At 53.6% G+C, this 9,500-nt stretch overlaps 1 protein-coding gene across 3 annotated transcripts; it reads right to left on the bottom strand.

Annotated features, from left to right (window-relative positions):
• Positions 1–82: 82 nt before the first annotated feature.
• Positions 83–7,921, bottom strand: BPIFB6 (BPI fold containing family B member 6). Of its 3 annotated transcripts, XM_072026396.1 has the most exons (16): positions 7,765–7,921; positions 7,421–7,586; positions 7,184–7,283; positions 6,475–6,579; positions 6,212–6,358; positions 5,616–5,679; positions 5,175–5,235; positions 4,950–5,041; positions 4,195–4,371; positions 3,495–3,548; positions 3,011–3,181; positions 2,749–2,816; positions 2,364–2,409; positions 1,570–1,633; positions 809–885; positions 539–715 (listed from the first exon to the last, which is right to left on the bottom strand). In XM_072026396.1, exons 2-16 carry the CDS (start codon positions 7,527–7,529, stop codon positions 677–679), a joined length of 1,374 nt encoding a protein of 457 aa, XP_071882497.1. In that variant the 5' UTR covers positions 7,530–7,586; positions 7,765–7,921; the 3' UTR covers positions 539–676. The 3 variants fall into 3 exon arrangements, with proteins under 3 accessions (XP_071882495.1, XP_071882496.1, XP_071882497.1); XM_072026394.1 differs by lacking the exon at positions 809–885 and having other exon boundaries at positions 83–715; XM_072026395.1 differs by lacking the exon at positions 809–885 and having other exon boundaries at positions 83–715; positions 7,733–7,853.
• Between the last annotated feature and the right edge of the window lie 1,579 nt (positions 7,922–9,500).

Here is a 9,500-nt window from a genome sequence, read left to right as displayed (position 1 = left end):
GATCTTTTCAAAGATAACCTTAATTCTACACCAGCTACCTGTCACCAGGAAAAAATGTTCGATTCACGTTGGTTCAATGAAATGAGGATCAAAGCTGTTTATTGGCATACTAATGACACGTAATTATCCAGCAATCAGTGAACTATATGTTTGGGATCAATATCTGCAATGCAGCCAGTAAACCATGATACGAGGCACTTCTGAAATATTAAAAAACACCGGGAGATATCTAAACGTGCTTCCCTGACTAGTTCCAAAATGCGCAACCCCATGCATGCGGCTGCAGACACAAACCCCTCCTGTCACAGCAGGGGTATACACCCCTGGGAACCCTTCTTGCCCCCCTCCCAGGGGAGATGTGGGTTCTGCAGCCCCCCATTGCCCCAATGCCTGTGCCATTTTTGTTACAGACGTGATCAATTCAGGGGCCAGCTCTTTGCAGAAATGCGACCTCAGCGAAGACGTGCCCGGCTGGCTGCACTGAATGCACAGCAGGCCAGAGTCCCGTCACTGTGTGATCCGCTCTTTTAATTTTAGCTCAGGAGGGAAAATGTTGAGAAGTCAAGCAAAGAGGAAGAAGCGCCCCAGGAAAGCCACCACCCTCGCCGTTCCCTCTGCCCCCCGCTCTGGCTCAGTCGCGCAGCAGCAGCCGGGTGCAGCCGTCCCTCCCCGTGCGTCAGATCTCCGTGACAGGCACATCCAGCACGAGCCCGTTCTGCAGATTTAAAGAGAAAAAAAGCACGGGGGCAGGATTCAGAGTCACCCTGCTGGGTGGGGATGATCGGGGATCCCTGGTGCCCGTGCCTACCTGCAGCTGGCTGACCTCTGCCCGCCGGTATTGGGTGCCCAGCAGCGGGGGCAGCGGGACCCCTCCTCGCAGCGCCCCTGCAACCAGCGGGGAGGCGTCAGGGGGTCCCAGCCCCACCACCCCTGTGCCCGCTGTGGGCTCTGCAGGAGGTTTGGGGAGCACTCAGAAGGAAAGCAGGCAGGGCTGGCACCCTGGCCTGTGTACATTAGCGTGAATAAAATCTCGTCCTTCGGCGTGCTTTCCATATGAGTTAAGCAGATAAACTGGTGTTCTAGGGTGGGCATTTTAACGATGCCTTGGCATGGCAAAGAGGGACGAGTCGTTTTTTGGAGACTTCAGAACAGTTATGAGGACTGTTCCCAGTTTTGCCTGACAAGTGGCTTTGATTTTCAGAACAGCAGCAACACTCAGGGAGGTGTCAGAGAGGAAGCCCGCAGCCCCTGCTGGAGCTGCCCATGGGGCCCAGCTCTCCCCATCTGCCCAGGAGGGGCCGTGCCGAGCCCCCAGCCCGGAGGCACTGCCCGTCCCCAGCTCCGGCTGCATGCCCCGCAGCTGCACAATGACAGGCCAGCAATTTTCCTGGGCACCGTTACTCACTGCCACCGAGGGCAGGAGAAATATGCAAGGTCAGCCAGTCAATGCCATTTCCAAGAAAAAAAAAGAAAAAAAAAAAAGATAACAACAAGCTATAGGAAAAGAAATGAGAGCTATTTTCCCTGTGCAGAAAGCGAATCCTCAGATGAAGCCATAGCCGTGCTTACTGTTGATGGATGGCACGTAGGCCACATGAATAATGTCTGCGAGAACTCTGTTCAGCGGCAGCTCCTGAAACACAGAGGGGTGATGTACATAGCCCATCGTTCTGCATGCCAGCAGCCATGCCTGTCAGGCTCACTTCCATTAATTCATCCAGCGCGGCCCCAAATCACAGGAAAATTGCACAGGTCCCTCCGCTACCCCAAGACAAATGGGAACATTTGAAAAATTCTAAATTTCAGTGAAAGCTGCCAAAAATGAAAACCTTCCTCTGCGCCAGCAGCAACATGGGCACTCAGGGCAGTGCCACCGCTGCTGCAGGCGCCTCCTCACTGCCTAAAGGCTGCCCAGCCCTGCAGACAGACGGACGGATGGACAGACCTTGCCCACAGGTCCTGAGGCTCTCACCCTGCTGCATGGCTCTGCTGCTGTGTTGGGATTTGGAGACTTGAACATTGAGCACACGTGGCATGAGGGCAGACCAGGCGGCGGGCAGTTATTTATGGCCCAAACCCTCCCAGGAATTCGCACAGTGCGTTACAAACAGGGACCCCCACCAGAGCATTTGTGTTTGTGGGCAAGCAGTTTGGGCAGTTTATCTGTCATTTACATCTTCCTTTAAATTTTGATCCTTGGCATTCAGTTTGACCTTGTTTAGTGTTTTAATGAATCTGTTTTTGATAATGAAAGGAATGGGACCAGGCTCCAAGGACTGAATTCCTACCCAAGCCCACCAGCACTGAGCCCCATGGAGGAGATCTCAGCGCTGCCTTTGTCCCACACCCACTGCACAACTCACATCAAATGTGCCGATGGAGGAGGACACCAAGGCCACCTGGGACAAGCTGTAGGGAGAGAAATTGCTGGGGATCACAGCCTGCAGCCCCCCCGCCACCCACAGCAATCCTGCCCTGCACCCAGCACCCAGCTCACCAACCCCCCGAGCTGTTCGGCTGGAGCCTGAACTTCAACTCTTCAGAGTGAAGACCCCAGCTAGGTTTCAGTTCAGCTGCATTATGTCATGCTGAACCTTTTTCTTTCTTTTTAAATAGCTGTTAGTATAAACTGCAATAAACTCATGCAGAGAGATGGAAATGCACATGTGGCACGTGCGGGCTCTCCAGCAGCCCGGGACTGTCCCTGTGCTTGTGGTGGCACTGGGAAGAGAGCCCAGCAGCTGTTACCTGTCCAGAGCAAGGGAGAGCTGCAGCCTCTCTTCCTCAACTGCAAACTGTGCTCCCAGGTCGGAGTGCTGCAGGGAGAAGAGGGGTGCGGGTCCCCAGCGGGACATGTGTGCAGCCGAGCAGGTCCCCGGCGGCTGCTCCAGGCCCTGACCCAGGGCCAGGCACTGCCCCGCAGCCCCTGCCCAATGTCCCACGCACCCCTGGCTCAGGGGCAGGGGCAACCACAGCCAGCCAGCACCGACTGCAAAAGGCTTCAGCTCACCACATCCAGGACAAAGAGGGATCCAAGATCGGAATCCGGGCTGGAAACCCAAAACTCAGCAGTGCTGAAGAGGTGCACGATGGTTTTGTTCGGGGTTATTGTCACCAGCGGTGGATTTGCTTCCCTCATTTCAATCACCAGTGGCTGTGATGGAGGCAGCACCATGGAAAGCTGGGGAGAGACAAACCCAAGGGTGACTTCCCCTTTCCTTTGCAGTTCACTGCTCTGGGGATCATCCTGATGGCTGCTGAGCATCAGTAGCAGTCACCAAAGTCAATGGTAGCCAGGCAATCAGGTCTTATTAGTCTTATTAATAACAATTTTGCTAATAAAATGAAAAAATCACCAGTTTGGTCTTGAGGAATAGGTTCTCAGTGAGTCCTTGTGATTGGCCACAGGGGGTGGATGGAGAACAGCATTACCTGCTGCTGTTAATAGCCTGAGATGACCCAAAGACCATTAGGATCAAGCAAAGTCCACCCACCTCTGGGATGAGGGCTCCAAGCGTCGTGGTCACCAGCGGGGGAAGCCCAAGGATCTGTTGAGGAAGCACAGAGGCAGGGACTGCAAGCACTCAGCTGGGGGGAGTTCAACACCAGGAAGCAAAGAGGGGCAGAGAGGCTGCAGAGCTCGGCGGCTGGAGGCTGCCACAGCCCCACGGTGTTTCGGGCTCACCCTGGCTGGTAGCCAGGACCTGCTGAGCCCTTGGGGCTACCGCAGGCACTGTGCTCCTCTGCTGCGGGCACCAGGCAGGGCACAGGGCGCTGCCACTGCAGCTGGTGGCTCCCCGTCCGGTGGTCCTGGGGGCAGGTGCTCGGCTGCAGCAGCCACGCATGGGGCAGGGACAACAGGACAACAGGCTTTGGATGTTACACACGACTGTCCTCAAAAAAAATACACTGCCATTGCCTGAGCCTAGCAGGATCTCGGATGCTGTTGCTGGACCTGAAGGAGCACCCTGAGGCCATGCATGAAGGATGTCCATAAATCCCTATAAACCAGGGACTCCATAAAACACAGACAGAACAAACTACTGATAATCCCTTTCATGATCCCCAAATACACTTGTCTGCAGCCACTGACCAGTGCCAGAGAGTGATGAAAAGAGCATGGATCTGCCTTGAATGCAGGCACAGGTTTCTTTAGGGGTCCCTTGAGGAAAATCTCCAGCCCAAATTACCCACCATGTTATTGCTGATGTTCAGGCTGAAGGACGCCTGCATAACAGAGAGCTCAGCACCCAAGAAGCCTGCAGACAGGATGAGCTGGGTAGCAGCCTCCCTCTTTGGTGGCAGGGAAGTAGGAGACGGCTGATCTGCTGGAAGGTCCACCTCCTCTCCCTCTTTTTTGTGGAGGATGGTCTGAAAGGACCCGTAGAAGGAGCCATGTCAGAGAGTACAAGTCCATTTCCAGGATCTGTATTTGGACCATATCCAGGGTACTGGGTACTGGTCCAGGTACTGGATGCATCTCTCTGTAGCCTCAGCAATGAAAGAACAATCAAAGCCACAGAAAACGATGGGCCAAGGAGGTGGCTGGGTAGTTTAATGCAAACAGCACGTGCCTGCACCCCTTCCAAACCCTCTGCTGCCAAAGGCTGAGTATCATAAAGTCATAGAACAGCTTGGGTTGGAAGGGAGCTCAAAGCTCACCCTGTTCCAACCCCCTGCCATGGGCAGGGATGTGCCACCCTCCAGATCAGGTTGCCCAGGGCCTCCTCCAACCTGGCCTTGAACACTTCCAGGGATGGGGCATCCACAGCTTCTCTGGGCAGCCTGTGCCAGTGCCTCACCTCCCTCAGGGTGAAGGATTTCCTCCTAACCTCTAATTTAAATCTCTCCTCTTTTAGTTTAAAGCCATTGAGAAGGACAACGCCTCCAAGCAAACAGGTGTCGGGAACATTGCCCCTCCAAGTTCCGGCTCTGGCAGCAGCACTCACCCTCAAATCCAGCTGTATGAAAGCTTCACTCGTCACCGGTGGGTTCAGCAATGCGTATCGGAGGGTGCCAGCAGTGCCGAGAGGGATTGTGGCTGTGGGGAAGAAGGGGGAGGCTCAGGCAGAGGCACCCACCCTGCGCCACGGCTCAGGAACAGCGGCCACATCACCAGTGCTACCTGTGGGTGCTGGATTCAGGTGTGGGTGGCTGGAGAGAGCACAACTTACAAGTCATGGTGGTGAATTTTGCATTCATGAGGTTGAGCACCGCGTCCACGGCCGGACACAGCTGGAGGGCAAGAAGAAAGCTGTGAGAACACCTTGCACGGCCGCTCCTGTGGGAGCACAGCTTTGTGCCACCAGGCCAGCACAATTCCCATTGGGACCCTCCACTTGTAAGCACCCAGACAAGGACTTGCCTCTGTTTTCTCTGTCCCTAATTTAATTAGGTTATTTCAGGGTAAATCTGACTTTAAACTGCATTGCCCACCCTGGTGCTGGGCAGGGGAGCAGCGGGCTGCCAGCAGCCACGGCTCGAAGTGCTCCCTTTTACCTGCAGCTCCCCCGTACAGCACAACTGGGCAAACTGGCACTGAGCCGTGGAGAGGAGGAGCAGGAGGACAAGGAGGGGATGCTCAGGAAGCACGGGGCAGACCAGGCAGCACTTACCAGGCTGGGCAGCACTTTCTGAAGGCTGCTGTCCAGAAACTTGCTCACGACTTGGGGCAGCATGCTGGGCAAAGAGAACACGTCAGCCAACACGGCCGCGAGGCACGGAGCAGTGACTACTTATACAGACCAAACCGTAAACAGTCAAATGCTAAAGAAACATGTCTGGGATGGATTAGGCCGAAACATGGCTCATGTCCAATAAAAGGTATTTTCCCTTTTTACAAATCTTTTCTAATGCATTCCATCTTCTGGCTTTAAACAAAGCTGAAAGCTTCCACGCCTAGCAGAAGCTCGGTTATCTGAGGAGTACAGCACTCAAATGAGGACTTTGGCCAGAAATGAGCACTGTGTGCAATAACACAGATAGGGCCGGCCTGAATTTGTCCATAAAACATTTTGGTTTTCTTAGTGGGAAAAACAGGACCTTCGATGCATGAACACTTGTATTGAGAAGTGCTTGCGTTCTCTACAAGCCCATGCCCAGAGACTGAAAATCCCCGCTGAGCAGCGCTGCTGCCTGCCCCGGGGGTACCGCTGGCATCTGCCCACAGCTGCTGCTGCCCCAGCAGGGCCCCAGCACACCCAGTGCTCACTTGCTGGGCAGATTGGTTTTGGCGCTGAGCAGGGCGATGCGGCAGCTCTTGGTGCTGAACCACGGGCAGCCCTGGGGGTCCTGCGCCAGCCGTGCGCTGGCGGTCAGGTTTGCTGCCACTTTGATTTCCATGTTTCCTCCTATAAAGCTGCACAGAATGAATCATGGTTAGCAGGGGATAAAACCTCCCAAAACGGCCGGCAGCGCAAGGCTGCCTGGCAAAGCCCTGCAGCAGCTGTCCCACGGGCGTCCTTGCCCACCCACCTTCTCCCAGCGATGGTCATCCGGACCAGCACGGCCATGAACAGCCCCACGCCTGGCGAGAGTGTCAGCGATATCTCCGGGGGACGGAGGTCTGTCACCTTCAGCCTGGGGGAAAACAGAGGAAAAGCACTGGGAAAGATCTGCCAGAGCAGACGGCCGGACCTGTAAGTCAAACCACTTCCTATTGGTACCATTGTCACCACCTTTAGTCCTCTGCTTCTTGTTCAAACTTTTTTATTAACATTTTAATCCACTTCTCAGTTCAGAAAGATGTTTCTTCATAACAAAAATATTGCAGTTTAATTTTGAAAAAGTGAAGCACAACGTTTGGGCATTCAAAACAATGTTTTCACCCAGAGCCAACTTGCCAGACAGAGACAGATCTGATCCCCCAGTGTTTCTGGGTTTCCTCAGGACATTATTCCCAAGAGCCGGCACCCACAGGTCCGAGAGCAACCCCCCAGCACCACAAGGCCACAGCAGCCAAGCCCAGCCAGCTCAGAAGCAGGACGTGCTTTATTGCCTTTAAGTTATAGTTTCTCTGTGTCTTGCAGACACAACCATGCGGAAAATCACCAGCCTTAATACCACACTTGTTAGTGAGGAGTGATTTGTTTCTGCCTCCAGGCTAAAATTTCCAAACCTTCTGCTTTTGCTTTGTGATTTCCAGACTCAGCCTCCTGGTGAAACACTGCTGATTATCACTCACCTGGAGATGCCTTTGATGGGTTTCATGTTCGACTTTTTTTTTGTTGCTTCCTGCACCAGCTTCTGAAGAACATTGCTCTCATTCAGCGCAGTGGAGACCGCTGGAAAATTTGCACAAGACAAGGGGCTCAGCACAGAACCTCCAAGGAGGAGACAGGGCCCATGGCACAGGCTGGAGGCAGCCCTGGCTGCACGGACGGACAGACAGACAGACGTGCCCATGTGGCTGAGCACTTACCACGGTCGATTGTCCCAATATCCATCCTGAGGACGGCCCCCGGGCCACCGGCGCTTTGTGACACTGCCAGCCAGCCACCAAGGAGCAAAAGGCACCAGATCCTTGGCATCTTCAGGCCTGGTACCGTTGCCCACAAAGCTCCAGAGGTGGCTAAATGATGCACTGGCTTAATGGACAGAAAGAGACAATTAGCTGGAGACGGTTCCCAACAGCACGGCAAGGGATAAATGCTGCACTCCTGCAGAAAGGATTGAGCAGGGCTCACTCCAGCCCAAGGGGACAGGAGCTGCAGCACGACCCTGGGACAGAAACCTCTGCGAGGAAGAGCTCAGTGGTCGCCTCACCAGGACCTCCTCCAGCAGAGTGCTCCTGTAGGTTGTCCACACTCTGCACCGATCTTCCAGAGAGAGGCAGGAAATGGCCTATATATACACAGCCCTGGCTGAGAAAAAAAAGGAAAAAATAAACGGATTAAAGAGCTGGATAATTACTGTGATGTAAAACTAATCCCTCAGTGTTTCTGACATCTTCCAGTACAAATAATCTCACTAATAAATGTAAAAGTCCAGGTAAGTCCTTGAGCTGCAGGTATCAGGTGGATGTTCCCGGCATGTCTGAGGCCAGCTCTCTTGCTCAACAGCCTGGAAGAGCCTGCGGGAGCTGAAAGAGTAAAACTGATCTGTTAATAACATGGTACAGACAGAAGGGGGGGCAGGGGGAAAGTTGAGCCATGGAATAGTAAATTCTGCTCTTGGAGACGTGTGTGCAGTGTGACTGTCAGAACAAATCGCCCATGCTCCCCAGAGGTTCGTGGAGCCTGTGCAGGTGCCAAGGGAGGACCTGGGATTAGCTGGGGGAGGACCTGGGGGAGGTTGTGGTGATCCCAATAACATTGGTGCTGATCTCTGCAGGTCTGAGCGAGGCGAGGAACAGCAACCTGAGCTGTCCCTGGCATGCCACGGGGAGGCTGCACATCCTCCAGACCATGCACAAACTGCATCAGCTCTCCTGCGGGCCATCCATGCATATCCTGGCCAGAGCCAGAACCATCCCTGTATGCTCAGCTGCCCCTGCCAGCACCAGCCCCACAGGGATGTCTCACCCAGAGCCCACCCTGGTGGGATCCTGCAGCACCGAGAAATTTATTCCTTCTCTTCATTTCTGCATAAAATGTGTCAGAGGGCTTAATCTGTCATCACCTCCCCCTGTGATATACTTGGTGGCTCTGCTAAGCACAGACAGGGAGATTTACATCTTATCTAACAGGAGGGTAAGATTTATAGATAGCTCCTGTTTAAGAACCCATCATGCCAGAAAGACGCCTTTGTGCCGGTAACTTGATCAGTCACTGTGCTGTAAGTTGACATCTAATTAAGCCTCCCTGGGGACCATGAGGTCCAGAGCAGCTCTTCAGGAGGAGCAAATCCACATCCGAGTGCCATGGTGCCCTCTTGCCCCAACAGCTCATCTCCATTCTTGTACTTGAGTAAATGCTGATAACGTGCCACAGATAAATCTCAAGTACTGCTTCGAAAGAGCTGCTGGAATTACCTGCAATGGAACAAGGCTTAACTGGAGGCAATTCCAGCCACTGCTCTATAACACAGCAGTCTTCTTTCTTGCAGACTTTCCTTTCTGCCCACCTTCCTCCCAATGTCTGGAATCACCCCCACAGCCCCTGGCAGCTCACTGGAAGTCGCAAACTTCTCCCAGGATTTACTTTTCTGAACACATTTCTTGTCTCCAAATGGATGCACCAATGTAAAAGTGTAAATTCTGCTCTCCCCTTTCAGACATACATCTTCATATTTTCTCTTTACGCTGCTATTTGGATGCCTTCAGTGGCAATACACGTGGCTGAAACTGCTCCTATTCCTGGCATTTCTCTGTCAGACCAAGAAACCAGCAGAGTGCTGCTGAGAGCCAGAGACCTTTCCAGACATGTCGAGATGCACCTGGAACCAGCGCCCAATAACTCACACAGCCAGTGCACGGAGGACAATAGCTGCCTCCTAAGGCACAGGTGAATCAACAAGGGCTGAACAGGTAACCCTACTGCCAAAGGACCCGGACCAAACTG

This window comes from Anas platyrhynchos, chromosome 21 (assembly GCF_047663525.1).
Source record: "Anas platyrhynchos isolate ZD024472 breed Pekin duck chromosome 21, IASCAAS_PekinDuck_T2T, whole genome shotgun sequence".
NCBI classification, from domain to species: domain Eukaryota; kingdom Metazoa; phylum Chordata; class Aves; order Anseriformes; family Anatidae; genus Anas; species Anas platyrhynchos.
Note: the sequence above shows the minus strand (reverse complement) of the source record. Positions and strands in the feature narration are given on the sequence as shown.

Excerpts from the sequence above, each read along its gene's own strand:
- BPIFB6 (XM_072026394.1), bottom strand. The coding sequence starts at position 7,529 with ATGCCAAGGATCTGGTGCCTTTTGCTCCTTGGTGGCTGGCTGGCAGTG. Across the intron at positions 3,549-4,194 it reads TGAACATCAGCAATAACATG|ATCCTTGGGCTTCCCCCGCT; the intron begins GTGGGTAATTTG and ends CTTCCTCAACAG. Across the intron at positions 1,634-2,363 it reads CCTCCATCGGCACATTTGAT|GAGCTGCCGCTGAACAGAGT; the intron begins GTGAGTTGTGCA and ends TCTGTGTTTCAG.